Source organism: Cheilinus undulatus, linkage group 19 (assembly GCF_018320785.1).
Source record: "Cheilinus undulatus linkage group 19, ASM1832078v1, whole genome shotgun sequence".
NCBI lineage: Eukaryota > Metazoa > Chordata > Actinopteri > Labriformes > Labridae > Cheilinus > Cheilinus undulatus.
Genome location: NC_054883.1, coordinates 38,671,186 through 38,694,749, shown reverse-complemented (window position 1 = coordinate 38,694,749; position 23,564 = coordinate 38,671,186). Strand labels below are relative to the sequence as shown.

The window sequence follows — 23,564 nt, the reverse complement described above, 5'->3', positions numbered from 1 at the left end:
GTTTAATTTTTTTTTAATAATAAAAAATTTACATGTTCGAAAATGTTTTTGAAAGCCACGTAAAGTTCTCTGCTGACCAGTCCAGGGTGTACCCCGCCTTACGCCCAATGGCAGCTGGGATATGCTCCAGCCCCCCACGACCCGCAACGGGATTTTTTTTTCTTCCCAGAACTTTATTTCAGGATTGAAATGTACAAACAATGTATGAATGCATAAATTCAAATACAGCTTTCAAGAATAAGTGTAGCAATAAATTAGTAACAAAAGAGTAGATTTAAAGAAATAAAGGACTTGGTAAATGAATTGATGGTAAAGGACAAAGAAAATTAAAGAGTAACAAAAAATTAATAACATAATAATAATAATAATAATAACAATTTTATTTATAAGCACCTTTCTGAAAACTCAAAGTCACTTTACAGATAAAAACAAGTACAGTAAAAACAACAGATAAAAGCAAACAAAACCAGGGATAAAAACCAGGGGGACAACATGCTTTTACTACATACATACATACATAGTTTTTGAGGAAGAATAAATCAATTCAGTTAATCAATGATCAAAACTTTAAGTTGGGAGCACATGTGTACAGTTCTTGTCGCTTTCTTGTTTTTGGATCAGGAAATTGTTCTTATATATAACTCAGTTTCTTTCTGAAAAGCTGCAAAGTGGGGCTTTGTTTTTGAATATTTACATTTGTTCATAGAGAACTTTGCAAGTAATGTTATGAGATTTATCACAAAATATTTATTTGCATGGGACTTTTGAAAGTTCTAGTGGCCAAAAAGAACATTTTCCAGTAAAAGTTCAAAGTCAAAGGTAACATTATCTAATATGAATCCACAAATTTGTTGCCATAGCTTATGAGTACGTGTACATTTCCAAAACAGACGAGTAACAGTCAGGATAATGGGTGTAGAAAACTGATGGATGGACGTAAAGTTCTAAAATATCTTTCTAATACAATGAAGTACTCTATTTGGACACTGGATGGCGGAAGTGCTTCTTTTGGTTAAATTTTCGAAAACAGAAGAAGAAGCGCAACCCGGAAGTGTGTCACATACTGCTGACGCTTCTTTTCGTTTAAAGCGTAGCATCTTTGAAAACAGGTCCCGGTACCCTCTCTATTTTAATATAAAATGCTCATATTTAAATGTCGTGTTTAAAATGGGCACTGGCTGATAACAGCTGAAATGAGGCAGACTGAGTGATGGGGACCTCCTTGTTTTATTCCTCATATCTGTGGAGATCTCTCTGATTCACCATGATCCCGGTGTCTCTGCTGGTCTGTGTGATGGCAGGATGGTGTGCTGTCTACCTGGCTGACACACTGCTGAAGGTGAGTCTGTTTAAGGTTTAGATTAGTACAGCTGGCAACGAGGGACAAATTTAAATCAAACAAAAATGTAATACCACCGACTACAACAACATCACGACTCCTGCTATTTTTATTTGGGGCTGTATCTCTCTCTGGTCCTCACCTGCAGACTGAACTGTTTCCATAATTATCATGGTCCTGGTTGCCATAGAAACCAGCAGACGACTAATCCTTTAATTATTTCTATAACAAGTCAAATGCATCAACCCACTTTACTGCAGCTCACTTGTGAAGTCTATAATATCTTTATCTTCACTGTACTGAGGGTGAATTCTTTATAGCTCATTATTTTAGTTTAGATAGGGATGCTGGCTTATTAATAACAGGGGGAATGGCTCACACATGAAGCTGTTTGTCTGGAGGCTTGAGATTCACCTCAGCTCCACTTCTTCATCTTCTTACTCTGTTGATATTAAGTAAGCTTTAGACAAGGTTTTCAGTAGGGATGCAGGACATTAGATTTTTTCAGATATGCAGATATTAAGAAATTATTTATAGCCGATACTGATGGGATATTTAAATGTAGTTCATTCCTAAAACTGTAGTCCTTAAAACTCACATTTTGAACTTTGAGGATGAACAAATAAACAGCTTTTGGTCCTTAAAACACCATTTAAAGTGTAGGGAGGAATTATGAATATTCTCACTCAAGTGACATTACCTACCCTCGGTCCATTCTGAGCCCCAAAATTACATAGAAAATCTCAATAAAGGAAGGAAAACTTAATGCATTTCGACACGTGTGTGGAGGCTGTGTGACTGTGTATTTACATGTATGTATGAGTACATGTAAGTATGTATGTTATTGTGTATTGTAACAAATTTATTGGACCACCTGTCATAAAAATGAGAAAACATAAATATTTTAGAAATCTTTCAAAAACTTGGTTAAAACTAAAAATGTTATCGTTATTTATTTGTCAGTCTGATTAGTCCCCCCCCCCCCCTTTCTTTTTTTATCCTCAGGACAATCAGCTTCCTTTATTGTCCTCTCCTTTCCCCCTAACCTACAAGACTAGAATAATATAAACTGTATGAGCCAAGGACACCTACCACACCACAGACTATCTAACAGCAAGACCATACTAATGTCTGATTTTTATTTTTCTTAATCAATTGATTTTGTCTGTTTCTTTGTTACTGTTCCGTGTATGTATTTTCACTTTATCACCAATAAAAAAGATATCGTACAAGAAATTTCATACTTCTTAATACCTTTTTCAAGACCCTCTCCATACATTTTAATACTCTATCACACTTTCAATTTCTAGCCTGTAACATTATCAACATAGTCACTAATATGTTTTGTGCTGATAAAATAAAAATGTGACAATGTAGAAAAAAATGAATGAATAAATAATTATGAATAAAGAAATAGCGTAGACTTCAGCTGACTTCAGCCTAAAACTCCTCTAACTTAATTTGTTTATTTGGCTGATATTTACAGCTGGCGTGAGCAGATTTTTATGGCCAAAATATTGCAAATATCAGCAGAAATGGTTATATCTACTAGTACCAATTCATTTACTTTTTTACCTCACATCTGCCGATACGGATATACTGATTATATTGTGCATCCCTAGTTTTCAATATGGCAGCCACCAATGCTTGGCCTCAACAGCCCTCTTGCGTAACCGGGTGGCTGATGTCACTCAGGCTGTGATCAATATTTTTCTACAGTCTCTGGAGTTTACCAGTTTCTTTCATGAATCAGTCATAAATATCAAAGTATGTAATATCTGCTCATTCAGTAAGACTGAAACTTAATAAGAGAGCAGACTGACATGATCAGACCATATTCAGTCTGTCAGTGCTCCTTTTCCTCTTGAGCAGACATCCAGCCATGAAACAATCCATTAGAAATCTTGATATCTTGTGTTTTGAAGTTATTAATACATATTGGAGTATGTTGTGTTGTATAATGCCATGAAGAAGAAGTGGCACATTTTTACTGTGAAACTCAACTGTCAAAATCTCCTTTTAGATTTGACTTTCAATCTCTACATGTCCTCATAGATTGGACATTTTTTTATGTGTTTAACATGATGTAAGGCTCTAGTTAAAGCACAAGAAACTATTGGACTCAATTACATTTTTTTCCTTTTTTCACACAGTCATCAGTGACGCATCGGATCAGCTACGAGTCATGGTTGGCGAGCCGAGGCCTGATGTTGTCTCCTTTCCATGTGAGATGGCAGACCACCATGTTCAACCGATTGTTTGCATACTGCGCCCGTATCAACCCCCAGGCCCTCTACCTGTGGTGAGGACAACCTTTTAACGTCTACAAACACCAAACCTGAACTATCTCTGCAGGACTTTAACCTTTTACCTACTGAGTCTAAAAATGGCGATTTGGACATATGTTGTTATTATGGCTGTAAAATAGTCAGGAAATGCCCTAAGTCTGAGAGCTTTGGTCCCTCTACCCAGGAGTACTTGAACTTGACTTTTCAACATCTGGTTAATGATTATTGCACATTATATGGAATTGTCAGCAGTTTAAAAGAAGAAAAACACAAAAACTGATTTGTTTTTCATGGCTTTTATGAGAAGAAATGTTGTTATTGCTCATTAAGTTTTGATTTGACATTTGAAATGTGAACCTATACATGTTTAGAACAATCACCAGTCATTTTTTTGAGTCTAGGACTCTGGGTGTGCAAAACACAGTGCAAAAGATAACTCTATACACAGGTGAAAATTAGTGCAAATAAAGGTGTAAAAATGCATTCTCAACATTCTCAGTAACATATTGTTATTGCACATGACAGACACGCACAAATGCCACTATCTAACGCTATTTTTTGAAAACAAAACACCACTCTCGCTCGCTCTCCTTTTACTCTCTTCCTTCACTCTCCTTTCTCACTCGTCTTCTGCCAAAGCTGCTGTTTTCATGGTGCTGTGCGACATTACCGTAATATATATACCACACATCACATATTGCAGGAAAGCACAGATTCTCAGCTCTCTGTCAGTGTTGGAATTTTTTAGATTGAGTGAACTTTCGAGAAGTTACAGTGTTGAGAATTCATGTAGCGGTCTCACAATACTTCTGGTGTTTTGCTATGAATGCCCAAGTCACATGGTTGCGAGTACCATAATGAACCATATATGTGCGCATGCCCACAATTCTCAGCTTTCCAACACTGTTGGAATTATTCTGATCGGACAAACTTTGACAGAGTTACAGTAATAATACTCCAGACATATAAAACACAGTGCTGGCACCGGATCAGTAGGTAAAGGGTTAAAGTCCTGCAGAGGAAAGCGTTTTAAAAGTCATAAAAAAAACTGTTTAACTATGGCAAAAATGGGTTATATACCCAGAAACAGGCAAAAAAAAAAACCTCATCAAAAATGGGTTTATGTGGCAAAAAAACCAAACATGGCCGGCTAAAGTACTAATAGCTTGTTACAGCTCCAAAATGAGCTAACTGTTAGCCAGGATGCTAGCATCAATGCTGATGATCCAACACATTTGCCCTGATATCAGTAAATCACAACTGGGGAGGGCCCATTCACTGGGTTTGTCAGGAGAGTCTAGGGCAGGGGTTGCTCTGTAATTTGCATTAAAACATTCAAATTCACATTCATTGCATTTCAGGAACACAGAGATCTGGCAGATTGCATGGCTTCAAATAATTTCTGTGTTGTTGTATTTGTTCTCTCCTAGGTTTAACGGTGGTCTGGTGTTTGGCATTATTGCCATGGCCGGGTCAGTGGTGCTGCTGATAAAGACTCTGCAGCAGACGCTAGCTCAGATGACCACAAATAACCCTCGAATAGGAGGTCAGCAGGCCCTGCAGGTGGTGGTAGGTACACAATAAACCAGTGAGTTCTATTCTTTTATTAATAATTCACTGGAGTACTTAATGTTGTTGAAGTCTAAGTGTAGACTGTGAAGGACTCTCGTGACAGGACAGGTGTAGTTTTTAGTCAAATATTCATTTGAATGAGGTTTTTTATTTCATTGTGTGTCCTTTTCAGTGCACAGGGTTGTAGATTAAGAGGAATTTAGACTTCCAATGTCCTTGAAAGTTCACGCAGAGCTTGTCATATTCAAATGAGGGGGTGGAAAATGCCCCCAATTATGTGAAGGGCTCTTATTTAGCATTTTTCTCCTGTTCACTTTTTATTCATTGAGGTGTCAAATAGCCGAGCTGTAATGTGAGCTCTATCCCCAGTGGACCACTGCAGGTGATTCATGGGCAGCTATTAGTAGTCCATTTATAAGCCAGTGTTCAGCTGGGAGCTGCAGAAAATGCAGCACACAGCTCAGTGTGGGAGGAAAGTGCAGACCACACAGAAAACCACGGCTTCAGCGGAACATGGAACAGTTAATAAGAAAAGGAAACAAAAGAGGAGAGAAAATGAAGGATTATGTAGGTTTTCAGGGCCAAATGCCCAATGCAGCAGCTACCTTAAATGAAGGCTTATTTTCATTTAATTTTATAAAGGTGGTAAAATGACCATAAAATTGAAATGATAAGGCAAGAAGTGTTTTTCTTATCGACAATGACTGGTTGTGTTGTGTTTCTGTGTCAGTCACATTCATGCTGCTCTTCTTCTTTTGCTGCTGGGTGTGTCTTTAGGTCCCGGGTGTCAATCTTCCCACCAGTCAGCTGGCCTACTTCTTCATCGCCTTGCTGCTCAGTGGAGTCATACATGAGCTGGGCCACGCTGTGGCAGCACTGAGGTAAAAAACAAACACCCAGGGTTCCATATCTCAGTTTGTTTATGTGATAACTGTCAGAATGAAACGCACCGATGGCTGTAAAGAGAGAAAATTGAACCAATCTAAGTTAATGTAAAAGCAGAAGCATTTCAGGCACTAAAATACTTTTCAATGCGGATGGTTTTATGGTTTTAATCATACAATCTCTGATAGTAAGGCTGCACAATTTGGCCAAAGTCATAGTTCAGATTGATTTATCACTCATTTTCAGGACATTTCTTGTTTACTTCTAAAGTACATCCTGCCACTCATCTATTAGATAGAGTGGGACATCAGCTGTGGCATTTTGAGCCACGCTGTCCTTGAACAATCAGCCAAACATGACACAGCAGCAGCCCCCATTACACCCACTGTTCCACTGCTGCACAATATCAACACTCTAACAAAAGTACAGAGTTTAAAGTCAAAGATAAAGCTCCATGGGCTGTAGCCTATGGTAGAAGAGTTTTAAGTCAGACACGTTGTTCTCTCCAACACCACTGATGTTTGTCCCCTTTTCATACTAATATAGCCATGTACGAAAGTATTGGCACTCCTGGAATTTTTCCAGAAAATACACAATTTCTCCCAGAAATTGTTGCAATTACAAGTGTTTTTGGTATACACATGTTCATTTCATTTATGTGCATTGAAACAACACAAAAAAAGCAAAAAAAAAACAAAAACAAAATTGACATAATTTTACACAAAACTCAAAATTACACAAAATTACCGGCATGCTTTTAAAACTGTGGGTAAATCATTTTATTTCAAGCATGTGATGCTCATTTGAACTCACCTGTGGCAGTAACAGGTACTGGCGATCTAGAAATCACACCTGAAGCCAGTTAGAATGTCTAAAAGTTGACTCAACCTTTGTGTTGTGTGCCTGTGTGTGTCACACCAAGCATGGAGAAGAGAAAGAAGAGCTGAGGATTTTCTGAGAACTTAAGGAGCAAAATTGTGGAAAAATATGAACAATCTCAAGGTTACAAGACCATCTCCAGAGATCTTCAAATTCCTTTGTCCACTGTGTGTAATATAATCAAGAAGTTTATAACCCATTGAACTGTGGCTAATCTCCCTGGATGTGGACGGAAGAGAAAAATGGACAAAACATGCAGCACAGGATAGTTGGAATGGTGGATAAACATCCTCAGTCAACTTCCACACAAATTCAGGCTGTCCTGCAGACTCAGGGTGCAAAAGTGTCAGCTTTGAGCATATGTGGTCATCTAAATGAAATGAAGCGCTATGGCAGGAGTCCGAGGAGAACCCCACTGCTGACAAAGATACATAAAAAAGCCAGACTGGAGTTTGCAAAAATGTACCTGAGTAAGCCTGTGTAAGATCTCAAAACTGCTGTTGCAAGAAGGTACCCTTCAAATCTGAGAGACCTGGAGCAGTTTGCAAAAGAAGAGTGGTCCAAAACTCCAGTTGAGAGGTGTGAGAAGCTTGTTGATGGTTATAGGAAGTAGGTTTCAATTATTAGGTTTCAGTTATTTTTTCCCAAGGGTGTGCAACCAAATATTAAGTTGAGGGTGCCAACAATTTTGTCCCGCCCATTTTTGAGTTTTGTGTAAAATTATGTCAGCTTTGGCTTTTTTCTTCTGTTTTTTTGTGTTGTTCCAATGCACATAAATGAAATAAACATGTGTATACCAAAAACATTTGTAATTGCAACAATTTCTGGGAGAAATGGTGTATTTTCTGGAAAAATTCCAGGGGTGCCAATCCTATCATCCATGACTGTATTTGTCTGTAGCCAGAGATAAAGTGTTTATATTTTTAATCTGATATCATGTAGCCCAGACTGAGACATACACTAGGCTGTCAGACATGTCCATGTGCACAGACTAACCGGACTTTGCTTCACTGACATATTTATCAACACGGTCTCCTCTGACCTCAGACAGTCAGCTAATCATTGCTCCCGGTCAATCAGTGCCTTGAAATTACTCCTCTGACCAGTACGTAACACAAACAGGTGAGCCAACTCCCCCTTGAGTGTGCCCTCCATATAATTTCATATCGTTTAACTTACAGAATGAATGAAAAGAAGGTCCATTCCCCAGCCTACTTGGCCAAAAATAGGGAGCAACACAGTGGATGACAGTGAAAAAAGGGGACTGACCTCCTGGCTGTGCCTTTATGCACAGACCAGATGAGAGAGGAGCAGAAACTTCATTATATCTCCTGCTCTAATGTGTCTCAGTGTAGCAGAGGATAGTGCAAAACACACCAAGATTTTGGCAAAGCTCTGCAAAAAATTTTACTGTGCATTTTCATACTGTTTACTTGCTTCGCCCTTTATTTGTAAAGGCCTTTTGACTGAAATTGATCATCACTTAATCTCCGTATACATTGTTATTCAGCTGGAAATTTGTCAGTGAGTTTAGTTGTTTTAAATGTTAGCTCTGAACACTTTAGACTTTTTTTAATATCAGTAGCAGTCTCATAAGAATCCCATCCCATAAAGAAATCTGGTCAAGCAAATGATTCATCTCGTCTTGTGCTCCTTTTCTATTGAAAAGTTTCTATTTTGTTCCTCCATAGGGAGCAGGTGCGAGTGAACGGCTTCGGCATGTTTGTGTTTGTGTTGTATCCTGGTGCGTTTGTGGATCTCTTCACCACTCACCTGAACCTCATCTCTCCCACTCAACAGCTCCGCATTTTCTGTGCTGGTAAGACTTTTTATTTACTAATATTTCAACCACTCCATACAGCAGAGATGATAATCCAGATTATTCCTCCAGATAATGTGATCACAGCTATTAATCACAGTTATTTTGAGCGTTTTGTTAAATACTCCTCTCTGTTTCACCGCTGAAGGTCACCCTGAGGTCTTTAATTTGTGAACAGCCGACAGCTGCTTCACATCAAATCATTTCACTGTGCAATTAAGAAAATTAGATTTTAATGAACTGATTGCTGAAGCTGGCAGTTATTCACGCTTGAATGTGACGATAAATGTCTCATACGGTGGCCTGCAGGAGACATCAGTGGGAGCCGGTTAGAGTTTGATTATTTTCAGCGCAATTTGGTCAAGAAGGATGTGGAAAAGCGGAGATTAGGAAGCACTCGAGAGAGCTGTTTAGGCCTTTAAAAAAGGATTACATGAAATAATTACTCAGGAAAACAAAACTACATGAATCCAGTAATTATTGCACAGTGTTGTCATTAGTTGTGATTATTATTTTGGAACAAGGTATGCAGGCAGTTACTCTTATACATGCTGCTTGAATTCATAACCCTCTCAATGATGTTTGTGCTAAGACCATTGGTCATTTTCTCAGATTTGTACAAAGTTTTTATGGTATAGCTCCAAATTTGGTTTGTATAATGGAGATGTGCATTAGATTTAATTTCAAGCAGAGCTCTTAACTGGTTGTTTTTTTTTTTAAAGCCAAGAGTTAATCCTGATAGAGCAGGGGTCATCAAGTACATTTTCACAAGGGCCAGATTTATTCTTGACAGAGTCTCTGGGGGCCAGACTTCCAAATAAAGAAAACTTAAATCTATATTTTGTTCTGATTAACATAGTATTTTATCAGTATTTGTATTTTCTTTCAAAACGCATTTTTAGGTATTACCAGTGAGATATAACCCAATATATAATGTTGTAGACCACAAGGAGACAGGCATGCCCACAGAATTGGCTGGGCTCCTGAGAATCCCAGAGAATGGGCCCTCAACAATTATGATTTAGCCTCAATATGAACTCATGATTAACACTTTTCACTACTTCACTTTTTCATTCTGCCATTTCTGCAACATTTTGTGCCATGTTTAACCCATTTTTGCTATTTAATCACTCTTTAACCCACTTTTCTACAGGTTAACTACTTTGCCATTGCCACTTTTAACCAATTTTTGGCACTTTTTGCAATTTTATCACTCTTTAACCCACTTGCCTGCCTTTTTACTACTTTGCCATTGGCTATTTTTGCACCATTTTGCCACTTCTAACCCATTTTTGATAGTTTTTGCCTCTATAACCCAACTTTTTGTCATTCTTTAACTTTTCTTGCCCGTCTTAACCCCTCTTTTTTCATTTTCGCTCCTTTTTGTCTATTTTTGACACTTTTCATTGCTTTTGTCACCATTTTTGCCACTTTTCACCCATTTTTGATTTACTTTTTGCCCCCTTTGTCCTTTTATACTGATGGTTTGCCACATTTTAACCCCTTCTCACCACTTTTCCTTCTAGTTTTTGTACCTTTGTGCCACTCCACAACCCATTTGGATCTTATCGCCCATTTTTGCCACTCTCTAACCCCTTTTCACCACTTCATCTGGCCATTTTTGCCAGTTTTAAACTTTTAAATATTGACTAATAATGGCTGACAAGTGAATTTCTGTAAAACAGATCAGATGTTAAGTCATTCTAAAACTATTTAAATATTAATTGCCTTTGGGGTGGATTTAACAGCTGCAGACATGTAAAGCCAAAAGATACTCTTAAAACCACAACATCTTCTTTTCCTGGCTTTCTGAATCTAATGATCTTCTTGGGGCCAGGCAGGAATCTTTGGGGGGCCTGATTTGGCCCCCGGGCCACCAGTTGATGATCCCAGACATAGTGCAGAAGATCCAAGACATAGAGGAAGGAGACAGCTACATAATGCTTATTCTGGTAAATAAAGTGTTAAAGGCTAGGATAAAATATGTAGGAGTGCATGTACAAAATGACTCACTGAAGTTTGATGATCCCAGGTAATGTCACAGCACTTTTACTTTTCAAGCGTTCACATTTAGTTGCTTTTCCTGCGTTAGTAATCCAGTTAAGGTCAACAACAAAGCTAAAAAACAATTCTTAAGAAACTGTTCTTTGTTATGCTTATATTTTGTAATTTGTACTGTCTTAAGGTAAATATATTCTTCTTCCTGTTAGGATGAATATCCTTTTATTTTTTTAAAGGTTTATTTTTGGGCATTTTGTGCCTTTATTTGATAGAGGACAGGATAGTGGATAGAGTCGTAAACAGGGAAGAGAGCGGGGAGAGGCATGCGGTGAAGGGCCTCAGGCTGGATATGAGCCCAGGCCGCCCGCATGCATGGGGCGCGCGCCCTATCCATTCTGCCACCTACGCCCCAATATCCTTTATTTTGATAAAAAATAAGGGACTTTTAGTAGATCAGAAGGAACCAAATTTGCTTAACCACAGAAACAAATGAGCCAAATTAGCTAAAGGGGAACATTAAAGCTCGAGTATGTAACATTCAATGAGAACTGTGTAGAGTCAACTCCACTCCCCCTCCCTCTCTGTTCTTCTCCGTGATTGGGCTCTGTAGCTCCACCCCTCTTCTCACGTACCTCCTCGCGAATGTGCTCCCGTGGAGTGATTTTGCTCCGCTTTTCCACTGAAAAACAGCGGTCAATAGGATCGCTACCTCCATCCTGAGCCATGATTGGCTGTGAGTACTAGCCACCTTATTGGCTGGAGCATCGTCCCTTGCTGGTTGAGTGAGAGTGCAGTGTGAGGAGGCGTTGCAGAAGTGTGCGATTCTGTTAGATGGCTTCAATAACAAGACCCTGACAGGTTGTGTTGTTTTCCTAACCCTACACTAAAAATAAATCACTTACTGCAGCTTTAAAAATGAAATGTTTTTTAACAAAAGGTGCAGATTACTTTTGACTTGTCAGCTGAGCCATCTTCATGTATTTTAAAGTGAACTGAGACATTCAAAGTAGAATGTTTTTGTAGTGTTCTAAAAAAATGATCAAAATGTTTGCAATTATTAATTTTTACATTTCTGAATAAATTGAAAATGTCCAAAACCTATTTTTTAAACGTACTTTAGTCAGTTGGTAGAGCAGCCGCCCACATGCAGGGGACTATGGTCCTCAGTGGACTGGTATGGTCACGATTCCTGGCCTCGGCATGTTTGGTGCATGTACACCCCTTATTCTCTCCCCACATCCTGTCTCTCTCCAGCTGTCATATCAAATAAAGGCATAAATGCCCCAAAATAATCTTAAAGAATAGCAGCCAATTCAGTTTAATTCAGCACCTTTATTAATCCCTCAAGGGGCAATTGGTTCGGAGCAGCTTGTACGTAAAAACATAGATAAAACACAGTGACACAGACAGCAACAACATGTGTATGCTAAAATATAAGACAGGATCTAAAGAACAAATAAATTAGGCTGACACACTAATAAAGTAACTAAATAAACAATGAAGAATAATCTACTAAAAGGATCTGTGAGGGTAAAAAGATAAGACTGTAAGGGATATAAAAACATAAAACCTAAGAAGCATTAATAATCTAAATCTTTGAGCTTAGCAAACCCACTGCTGACATTTTCCAACATAGTAGTTGCTGCAGGGGCTGTGCTGGTCCTTGCTTGTTAGCTTTGCTGCTAACGTTACAATACCTCAGATTCTGTATTGTTTACCTAACATGTTAACAATAAGGCTTCAGAAGTATGATCATGGCTCAATTCTAACAAATGTTATCATTGCTTATTCACTTGTGTTAAGCTAACTGGCTTATTTATGCAGCAAAGTAGCTTCACCTAAGCTTGTCTATGCTGATATAAGGAGGCATAAGGGCTTTTGAAATACGTCGACAAATTAATTTTCAGTTTTAGTCTTTCAAAATAGTTGATAAACTTGGGCTAATATGCTAATGCTAATGTCTACTTTTGTTGAAGTCTGGCATTTTCTGCAAATATGATGTGTCTTAAACTTTCTATCGGGTTTATGATCAGTTTTATATGTTGAAAAAAGCTAAAATTTAATGTAGACGTGAAACGCTAATGACTAAGTTGCTTATGTAACATTCAAATGCTAATTTAGGGTGAAATAATATGGTTTAAATGATCAGGATTGATCTCATGTCTATTGTATTGGTTATACTTCCATAATTTTGTTACTATATTGAAAGTTTGAGATACGGAGCATAAATTCAAGGTTTTTAGTCTTAGCAGAGGGGAACAGAGTATTTAGGAGCAGTATTCTTTGAACGGTCCATGGCTGATGCTCCATGTCAGCATGTCTAACAGGAAAAAACAGTGGTACTACCAAACAAACAGGGGGATGGATGTCAGGATGATTTGGTGTTCTGGGACTAGAGACTCCCTGCAGACACTTGTGTCAGTTTGCTTTTGGAGTGAATAAGAAGAGCATGACACAGATGACAAACTGTGACTCACTCAGTGCCGCGTTCAGCCTTTAGAGGGCGACACAGAGCTACTCTATAACCATCTCTGACTCGACAGCATATTCCTCAAGGCCTTTCCACAGCTTAATATGACAAGTAAATAACTGGGTTGGGTGGCTGCAGGCACCGAACCGTGACGTCCAATCAAATCATGCAACAATCCAGACAGAGAGAGAGAGGGAGAGAGTGTGATGCTGTTCCCATCAGGAGGGTGGTGACATAACGGCATGCTGAGTTTATTTATCCATCTCTCTCAGTCTGTCCACAGCAGAGACAGCTCTGTTCACAGGAGGTTCTTTCACATAACATGTTTATTATTTAATCCTGTTGAGAGGTGATGCAACTTTAATAGTTTGTTTACTGTAGAAAGTCAATATGGAGAATGTATGCACCCTTAGGCCCATGGTTTACAGCTCTGTGGGAGTATTTCCACTTTTATTTGTCTGCAACAATATGCAATTTCTCTTTTTTCTCCAAAGAGAAAATGTCCTACTGTCGAACTACCGTAACCTAAGTTTCCCCTTACTAGAAGCTTTATTAAGCCTTTTGCCTCCTGTCACCACTTGTCTTTTGTTTGTTTTTATATTTCTGAGAAAATAGACTTCTTTAAACTTTGTGGTTTGACCTTGAGAGGCAATGAAAAACTTTCCCCATGTGGTTTTACTGTTTCATCTTGGATAATTAAGATGGTATAGAGACTTATTTTTAGTGAGCAGTGGTTACAGTTTCCCCCTACATCCTACAGTCTGAATATGTGGACAACAGTCAATGCAGTCATCATAGAAGTTTAGATAGAGTTGCAAGACTCTAGTATGAAGCCAGGGGGTTTGGCTGACCTCACTCAAAAACTTCAGCTTTGTATCTTTGCTATCGATTAATTGATTGTTTAAGGCAGTGTTACTCAACCCTGCTCCACCAAAGAGCCAAAATGTTGAAAAATGCCTTTGCAAGAGCCACAATAGAAGTGGTGAAAAGTGGCAAAAACTGATTAAAGTGGCTATGAAAATAAGTACAAGGTGGCAAATAATGGTCAAACAGTGGCAAAAAAGTGGCAACAAGGGGCGAAAGGGGAAAAGTAGGCATGAAATAGCAAAAAGTGGAAAAACGGATAGAAAAAGTGGCAGAATAGGGCAGAAAGTGGCAAAAAATGAGTGAGAAGTTACCAAAAAGGTAGTTACAGGTGGGAAAAAATGGCCAAAAAACAACAAAAACATGGCAAAAAATGAGTGTAAAAGTGACTAAAATTGACAACAATTTGGAAAAAATGGCCAAAAATAGCAGAAACTTGGCAAAAAAAATGAGTGTAAGAAAGACGAAAATGGACAAAAATGTGGGGAAAATGGCCAAAAACAGCGGAAACTTGGCAAAAAAAAAAAATGAGTGTAAGAAACTATGGAAGTTGTTTTACATTTGGGGCTTCATTCAGAAAGTTAAGGGCTTTCTGTGGCCCCCCGTTTGAGTATGTGGCACCATAGGCCCGGGGTTCCCAGTCTGTGACCCCCAAAATAACAGTATCAGAGATCAGGGACCCCCATCTTCCCTTGAGAGGGATAAATTGCAGGATTTTGCACAAAGCATCATGTATAAAACTTGCACTTTAGGTAGTTTTTATAACTTATACTTACATTTATGCACAAATATCACTTGATAACTACATTTTTATTTCAAATTGCACTTTTTAACAGTATTCTTTACAATAATATTTAAAATTCATGATTTTAAATCATATTAAATTTCTCTTTGTTTTTGGAAAGCATCCCAGGACCCCCTTTTCTATCTCACAACCCCCTGGGGGGTCCCGACCAGTGTTAATTTCGTTGACTAAAACTATTCGTCGACAGCCTTTTTTTACATGGCAAAAACAAGAGTAAAACTAACAAAAATAGATCTGTGATGACTAAAACTGACAAAAAGTAAAAGGATAGAAATGACTAAAATGTGACTAAAACTTAAATACATTACAGACTCAAACTAAGACTAAAATTAAAAATAGCTGCCAAAGTTAACTCCGGTCTTTGGGAACCACTGCCGTAGGCAACCAACTGTTCCTCATGGTGCATTTATAAATTCTGCTGATATTGAAGGCCGACAGACTGTATGGCTGATTTATTAAATATTGACTCAAACGTCCGTATTTCCAGATACTGATATCACACTGGTTAGATTGTTAGTTTCCCATTGATTTGGGAAAATCTGTCATTTCATCGCATATAGTGTGTCATAGTGAACGGCAATCAAGAACACGTATGAGACGCCTCACAACCTCATGATAAAGTCAAGCATGTTTGATTTTGGTCCTGCCCTCTACAGTTTATTTGGTGACGCCAGTGACGTTGACCAATAAGATCACAGAGCAGAAGCAGACACTGAATGTCAACAATCGTTTAGTCTGACTTAAGCCAAGTCAGACTAGATATTAACAAAGCTTTTAAATCAAAGCTGTAGAGTTCCACATGAAATCCAGGAACCTCCGAAGCTTCACGGTGCACAACTGGAATTAATGTTTGTCTCTTTTAGTTTTAAAAGTCTTTTAAATTTGACCTCTGTTTGTAGCAACCTCTGCAGTTTCAAGCTGCCATTTAGCAGACATATTTGTCCGATGCTATGCACATGTGGGACAGGTGTTGAGTTGATGCCTGCACTGGTAACTCAGCCATCCAGCCACTTTCTAACCTAAAACTGAGGATTTCAAAGCAAGTAGACATGAATGTGTTCTTCTTTTCTATCTCTAGGAGTGTGGCACAACTTTGTTCTCTGTGTTGTGGCGTTGGCCTTCCTCTTCCTGCTGCCAGTGTTTCTTTTTCCAGTGTACTACACCGGAGCCGGGGCGCTCGTCACCGAGGTTGTCCAGGTCAGTATTACTGCTAGTCACACATTTAACAAGTAAAAAAGACAGACTTAATTCTCTAGTTAATCTTTTCGGTAACCACATGTATTCTGCCCTCCCTTTAGTTTAGCAGATAGATAAGTTTCTTCTTGGTTTGGCCGTCTATTAAGACCTTATACACAAAGGAACTTTATTTTGTAGAACTGTAAAATAACAGAATATAGTTTGTCACTATACAGATTTAAAAAAACATTTTCACTGTAACCAAACTGTATTACACGTCTTAACATGATGCTCTGTAAAACTAGCATACCATCTGCAATCTTCTCACACAAACTTAAAAAAAAGGTCTGTTAGCTTAATGCTAACACATAATGGAAAATCCCATTTACGGGCTAACAAAAATTAGCATTGCGATTATTTTCTAACCATAAAAACAGAAACTTAAATCCCATTTTAACCACACAGCCTCATAAGCAGTCCAAAATAACCATTCTTACAGGCATATGTTTCAAACACTCTTTAAAAGCGAACTTAAAACTGCTAGCTCAAGCTGACATTAGCTGGCTCCAGTCTGCCACTTAGCGGCGTCCTCCTGCTTCTATACTACGGTAGCCGTGAAAAGCCAAAAACGTCAAACAAAAAGACACACTTAGCTATATACAAAACTGTTATAATGACATTAAATGCCCTTAGAGGGCAGCACAACATGAGGATCCACGATGGGTATTACAGCCTGTCTGTCTTTTAAGAAGTCTCCTTTACCACCTAATCATGTTGTCAAAGTCACAGTAATCAGTAATTTATCAGGACAAAGTTGACAAGGCATGAAATTATATTTTAAATCCTCTATGCAGTTTGCTGATGAGACTTTGTGTTTGGTGTTAGTAAAGGAAAAATCGACAGTTTCAAACCACAAATCCATAAAAAAATCACTGTTTGTCATCAATTGTTTGGATCCCTCTCAGGGTTCTGCGGCCGACGGTCCTCGGGGTCTGTCGGTCGGGGACATCGTGACGGGGCTGGAGGATTGTCCGGTTAGAGGGGTGGAGGACTGGAGCAGCTGCCTGTCCCGCCTCTCTCACACCCCACAGACTGGATACTGCGTCCCCGTCACCAGCCTGCAGCCCAGCTGGGCCCATGGACGAGGTGAGAGAGCAGAAGGGACCAAAGGTTCTGATCAGACATCAGTTCATTTCATTATAGTGAAATAAAACCGAACCTGTGCATTTTTGTAGTTTAGTTGGTGAGTTACTAATTTTTTTTTCTTTACATTAATTAAAGGCATCACAGTAAGACTTGAAACGATACCCGTTATGTGGTCTCGGCTCTTCATTTCAACCACTGTTATTTTAATAGTTTTAAATTTGTAGGGTCAGTTTCATACTGTAACTGCATATTCATATTTAAAGAAAGTAACTAAAGTTTGTTAAAAACGCAGTTTAAGCTCCTGATGACTAATCAGGACTGAGCAGAATAATCTCAGTTAGGTCATGAATGTTTGAGTCTTTCTCCTTTCTAATCAGCTAATGCAAAGATGCTAATGCACAAAGGAGCAGAAGTCTTAATTCTTGATTTGACATGTTTTTTTTTTCACTAATCTAATCAGCCACCTCTCTCCCTCCGTCATCCATTAATCTCTGTTTTCTCTCTTTTATCTCTTCTTTTTTTTTTCTCTCTCCCTTCCAGCCTTCAAGCGTTTGGACGGGACGATGGACTGCTGCAGCAACAACAGCCTGACAGACCTCTGTTTCTCTTACATGAAGCCACAGGGCAGGAGCAGCAGGGACAGAGAGGTTACATATACACAAACATGCACAGTAACACTGGCTGGGACTTTTTTTGAGTGTGTCATCATGTTAGTAGGTTTCTCTCAGTCTCAGACAGTCTAGCATATTTCTGTTTCTTCACTTATTTAATTCACTTCTTATTATTCACATTTTGTTTCCAAGTTTGCTCACTGCATAACCAGGATTTGTTTTTACACATCCATCTGGAAAACCTCTCATAGACAGCGTTTGGGAAAGGGTAGAGCCTTTGAAAATAAAGTCGGAGGGTGATTGGATGAACGTTCTGTCATATCTTAACACGTCAATCAGAGTAACAAAACACATGAAGTAGCCGCTACCAAGGAGTAAACTCCATAAAGAACTGCATTACGCAAATCATGGTGACTGTAAACATGTCAGTACATGACTTTTGTCATTTTTGAAAAGAAAACAACTCATTGCTGTTCTTTGTTCTTCTTTTGTTGTCTGGCGCTCCACACTAATGTTTTCTGCCAGAATTGCACCGGTCTCATGTTGCTGCTTGCTTACATCTCGACTCCGCCACGCCCGAAAGTACTGCCCCTTGTCACTGACTGGTCTTGTCACTTTCTAACTGGGCCCAAACCGTTCAGACAGGAGCTTTGTAAGATAGATTCACTAGTGAGAAACACAGAAACGGTTGAATCCATCTGCTTTGCAAGGTTGCTCACTGCATACGAAACAAAACAAATGTTTACACACAAAACCCAATTGAAGAATTTTATTCTTCATTATAGGAGATGAGAATTCAAGTGCCTGACAGTTTTAACATTAGCAGCTATTTTTAGTTTTAGTCTTAGGTTTAGTCTTTAAATGAAATGCATTTTAGTTTTATTCACATTTTAGTCATTTCTATCCTTTTAGTTTTAGTCTAGTTTTAGTCGACAAAAACTCAAAACAGTTTAGTCTTGTTTAAGTGCAAAGTTACAAATTTGAGGGTTACAGCAGTGCAGTTTCTGTATTTTGAAAGATATGTGAAAAGAAAAAAAACCTATTTTACTGTTTTATTTTTTTTAGGTTTATTGCACTTTTAAGCAATTTATTGTAGTAGTTAAGACATAAGTCAATACATATTATTAAAACTTGGGATACAAGGGTTATTTTGATGTAAAGAAAATAAAAATTGCACTGCAGCATGTAAAAATGTAAGAATATGTCCTGGCAGACTTGCACAATAGTAGGTTTTAAATGAAATGCATTTTAGTTTAGTCACATTTTAGTCATTTCTATCCTTTTAGTTTTAGTCCAGTTTTAGTCCATAAAAAGTCCTCACATTTTAGTCTTTACTTTTAGTCCAAGCATTTATTTTCTTGCCCAAATCTGGTACCAAGTCATGGTAGTGTGTTCTATGAACCCTGTCAAACCTGGAGTCACTGCTTTCTACAGCTGAGAGGCAGAATAGCTACAGCAGCATTTTTTTTTTTTTTTGACAGATTTACCCACAACGAAGAAAATTAATGGATTTTGAATGTCTGACGAAAACTAAATTACATTTTAGTCTAGTTTTAGTCAGCACAGATCTATTTTTGTTAGTCTTAGTCTAGTTTTTGTCATGGAAAAAAAAGGCTGTCGATGAAGATTTTTAGTCATAGTTTTAGTCGACGAAATTAACACTGGTGCCCGACTTTTGAATCTCCTTTGGTTTATTTACAAATGCTCTTCCAGTCATAGTGCTCTTGTCGGTACGTTTTGGGCGTTTTAAGGCAGATGAGGCTCCTGAAAATTCTCATTATTTCTAACCAAATTAAATTTAGAGTGGTAGTCTTTTTCAAGGCTTGGTTGTTTTTTAAAGGAAAAATAAAAATCTAGAAAAAATGATAAACAATCAAAAAAAGCGCTGTAAATGCAGGTGCGGTTATCCTAGTGGTTCCAAGATTGTTGTCATTGAGGTGAGCAGCCCAGATTCACATTTGTTCTGTTCCTGTAGATCTTAAGTAAATCTTAAGCCCAATTCAGACCAAATATTCAGGAAGTGCTTTTAAGAACATTGCAGTTGACAGCTGCAACTGTGTGATATTTAAAAAAAACAGTGCTGTTAAGAAGTCATAATTTGGAGAAAGTCAGATACTATAGACTTTTTATGCTCCTTCCTCAGTACATAATCTTATGTGTTTTTCCTCTTTAACCCTCTGATCAGTACGCCTGCATGCCGGTCCGTAAGATGGTAACAGGAACCCAAGTGTGCCGAACGAACGAGGACTGTGCCCATCACTCCCACGCCGCTGTGAGCATTTGTGTCACTCCCTCTTTGGAAAACCAGACTCGCTTCATCCGTGTCACCCACCCGCCACATACACAGATGCTGTTTGTGGGGTATTCGCCACACCTGCAATATGCTGGTTAGTACAAGGCATTATCTTGCCTTTCTGCTCCCCTTTTCCATGTTAGGGAAGGTTTGCTAAAAGTAAGCAGAGATAAAATGGACTCAAAAAACGATAAAAATAGCAGGTAAATGTGTCTGTTTTTGTCTACAAAGTAAGAAATGATGATTACATTTCTTACAAGTGTAAAAGTAGCAGCAAGACACTTTTCCCACGCTCAAAGGAGGCCAAATCTTCATCTATAATATTCCTATAATTACTGTTTATTCTGAACTGACTCTCCAGTTTTAAATGTCTCAGCCTTACAGTGCAGGAAGAGGCTTGTTCTGTAGCCTGCCGCTTTTTTAAGAGAGTTACAAAAGTGCTGCTTGTTTAAACCTCCACAACCACACAGTGTTTGTATAAAACTTGCAATAAGGCTGTAACACCTCCTTGTTTTGTCTTTTCTCAGTGAGTCTGACCAACTTCGTCCCCCGCTTTGGTTTCCTAAACCTGGATCTGCCCGTCTTCCTGGAGACCTTCTGCAAGTATCCTTTCACAATCGGAGCACTGCAGACAGAGTCAGATGATGGATGTATGAGACACTGGCTTCTGAAATGTGAACACTGCTCCTCTGTCAAAGCCACTTACCAAAATCTAAACAAATGATGTTGTTAGTTAAAGGATAGAAGCATTATTTATGACCTTGGTTGACAAAGTAGTCTCCTCTGTCTAAATGAAGAACATTTTACTCAGTCTCTTCCTCAAAAATGGCCACATACTGTAGCTTTACTTCTAGTTTGCCTGCAGACATATTCTAATGCCTGTATTTTCAGAATAACAGGCTCCTCTTTTAGCATCCAATCATTTTGCCCCACAGCAAAAGAGCCACTTTACAAGTCTGATGACTGTCTGAAGGGTTGCATTCAGCTGACCGTGTCAGGGCATGATCAGCTGAATGCAACCCTCCACTGCATAAAGACGTGGAAATTCTTGGTTGAAGTTCTGCTGCTGCGAAAGTTTGCAGCTATTTTTGTATCTGCAATCATTAAGCAAAGTTTTGTTGTGGAAATGCTGATTGGTCTATCTTGATTTTTCTTTGGGCTCTTTCACATTAGACCAGGGGTGTCTTAACTTTTTTCATGTTCTCATTCCTCGCAATGAGGATCTTAAAGTTAGTAAGACTAATCTAATATAAGTTCATACGTGTTTAGTGGTTGAGTATGCCTAAATGGCTAGTTAATGGCTGACAGGGCCAGTAGACAGTCATTTTCAGTAATTTGGGGAGCCAATCAGATTTTAGGGGGCCCCATTTAGCCTTGGCTACCACTGGCTCTGCGCCTGGAAAGTTATTGGTGCTACTATTTGTAAAAGTGCAATGAACCAAAAAAAAAAAGAAAATCGTTTTTGTTTTTTTTCACACTTTTTTAAATGTAAAAAAGTTGCACAGTTTCCTTTGGAACCCCGGTTTCAAATCCACCGTCAATCAAAAACTATGCAAATCGTAGCGTGCTACACTGGGTTCTATAGGGTTTAAAGACTAAAACTAAGACTAAAATTAAAAATATCTGCCAAAACTAACACTGGTTCACAGACTAGTCCTGCATGAACTTGTACGTTCCCCTGTGATCTTGTGACCTTCTACAGCTGCCCAAGGCTGCGCTCACCACATCACTCCAAAAACACAGGGGCGAGGGTGTGTGCTATCCGTGGGAGCAAACTGCTACATGCCAGGAAGTTTTTATGTAGAGTTTATTTCAGCCAGTTAAAGATGGTGCTTCAAATGCTTTGGCCTCACGTTTTAGGAGCTGTCATGTTGTCCATCTTTTTATAGTTTTCCTATTTAAATCTAGTGTAGTTTGACTGTTGTGTCCGCCTGAATGTGGCCCTGTTCTGTTTTTGTGTGATTAAGTATTTCTCTTAACCCTTGGGCTCCTCAGATATGTGGTGTCCCTCTCCGGGGCTCTAGCTGTTGTAAACTCCGTGCCGTGTTTCGCTCTGGATGGTCAGTGGATGATGAACGCCCTGCTGGAGGCCACGCTGGTTACTGTAGTAACAGACCGTCAAAAGCGCGAGCTGATTGGTTTCTTCCTGCTGCTGGCGGGCAGCGCCCTACTGGCAGCCAATGTGGCTCTGGGCCTGTGGATGGTCACGGCGCGGTAACCTCAGCGGACAGCCGGGCTGGTAGGACAAAACTAAATGAATAAAAAACTCCACCAGGACTGAGAGCGGCTCTCTCAGGAAGTGTCTGACACGCGTGGACCATCAGACTGTGAACACCCAGGGAACAGACTGCATTATCCAGCAGTATCCCTCTGAGTTTATGGAGACTGTTAGGCAGAATACCACACTGCCTCTAAGGCTTTACCGGACCACCAGGGAAAACAAACAACCTTCTTCCACCGTGTTGCCGCCATATGCTCAAAGCACATATATAAACTAAATAATGCACTCACTGTAAAGCACTGTCACACATGACTGTTTACAAAAACTACACAATCGTTCCAAAAATTATTCTCTGTGCTGTGTTTGTGCTTGAAAGAAAAACTTCCTGGGTGAAGATGGGTTGGATGCCAAAATGCCATATATCCAGATGGGAGCGACACGGTCTTGTGTCTGTCTTGGCTTCGGACTCCAAGAAAAAAAAATCAATTAAGCCTTCAATTTATCAGTGAATGCCTGAAAATACCTTAATCCTCAACTCCGTATCACTGTTAAAAACACGTTGCTACCTATTATTCAAGTCTTAAAGAAATGCCTCCTCATTACCAAATACACACTTTATATAATAAAATTAAAGGACTCCTACCCATTTCAACATTTAAAGATGTCTACCCTTCAACTATATCCAGTCAAGTGTCTTTCTTCTACGGGGATTGTAATGAGATTAAAGTTTTGAACAAATCTTTTCTCAGAATTGAAGTCACAGATTTTATTATCTTCGCCTCTCACTGTTTGTGACCTGTAATTGTGGAATAAAAGACAAATTTTTATTCAAGAGGTCCTGCTAAAGCGGTTTATAAACCATCTCTTCTGTTTATTTAGTAGTACTGTCATCAGCTCTGTTGATTATTATGTTATGTTGTTGTTAAATTTATTTGTTGATTAATGAGTGTGCAGAGGATCAGCTTGCTTGAGTTTTAACCCTTTCAGGGAACTATAAACATGGTGTCAGATGAACAATGTTCGCACATGTGGGGCTGAAAGAAATAACTATGCCAGTTAATCTAAGGCTCGGGATGAATTTCCTTTTTTTACCCTGCGTTCACATATGCATCTGGCTGCATCATGAGCTTTTTTGTAAATGTACTTGTCAACACACAACACATTAGGGCTGCGTAATTAATCAAAAAATTGGATT

The 23,564-nt window shown here is 38.8% G+C and overlaps 1 protein-coding gene across 1 annotated transcript; it reads left to right on the top strand.

The window, feature by feature from the left end:
- The first annotated feature begins 1,061 nt into the window (after positions 1–1,061).
- On the top strand, positions 1,062–23,196 carry mbtps2 (membrane-bound transcription factor peptidase, site 2). The gene is made up of 11 exons (XM_041813582.1): positions 1,062–1,339; positions 3,493–3,641; positions 5,058–5,196; positions 5,977–6,080; positions 8,655–8,782; positions 16,001–16,119; positions 17,064–17,244; positions 17,785–17,891; positions 20,041–20,242; positions 20,676–20,751; positions 22,144–23,196. The coding sequence occupies exons 1-11, from the start codon at positions 1,265–1,267 to the stop codon at positions 22,364–22,366; spliced, it is 1,503 nt and encodes a 500-aa protein (XP_041669516.1). The 5' UTR covers positions 1,062–1,264; the 3' UTR covers positions 22,367–23,196.
- The last annotated feature ends 368 nt before the right edge of the window (positions 23,197–23,564 follow it).

Coding starts and splice junctions, on each gene's coding strand:
- mbtps2 (XM_041813582.1), top strand. CDS start 1,265: ATGATCCCGGTGTCTCTGCTGGTCTGTGTGATGGCAGGATGGTGTGCT. Junction 1,340..3,492: donor TGGCTGACACACTGCTGAAG/GTGAGTCTGTTT, acceptor TTTTTCACACAG/TCATCAGTGACGCATCGGAT. Junction 20,243..20,675: donor GCCACACCTGCAATATGCTG/GTTAGTACAAGG, acceptor GTCTTTTCTCAG/TGAGTCTGACCAACTTCGTC.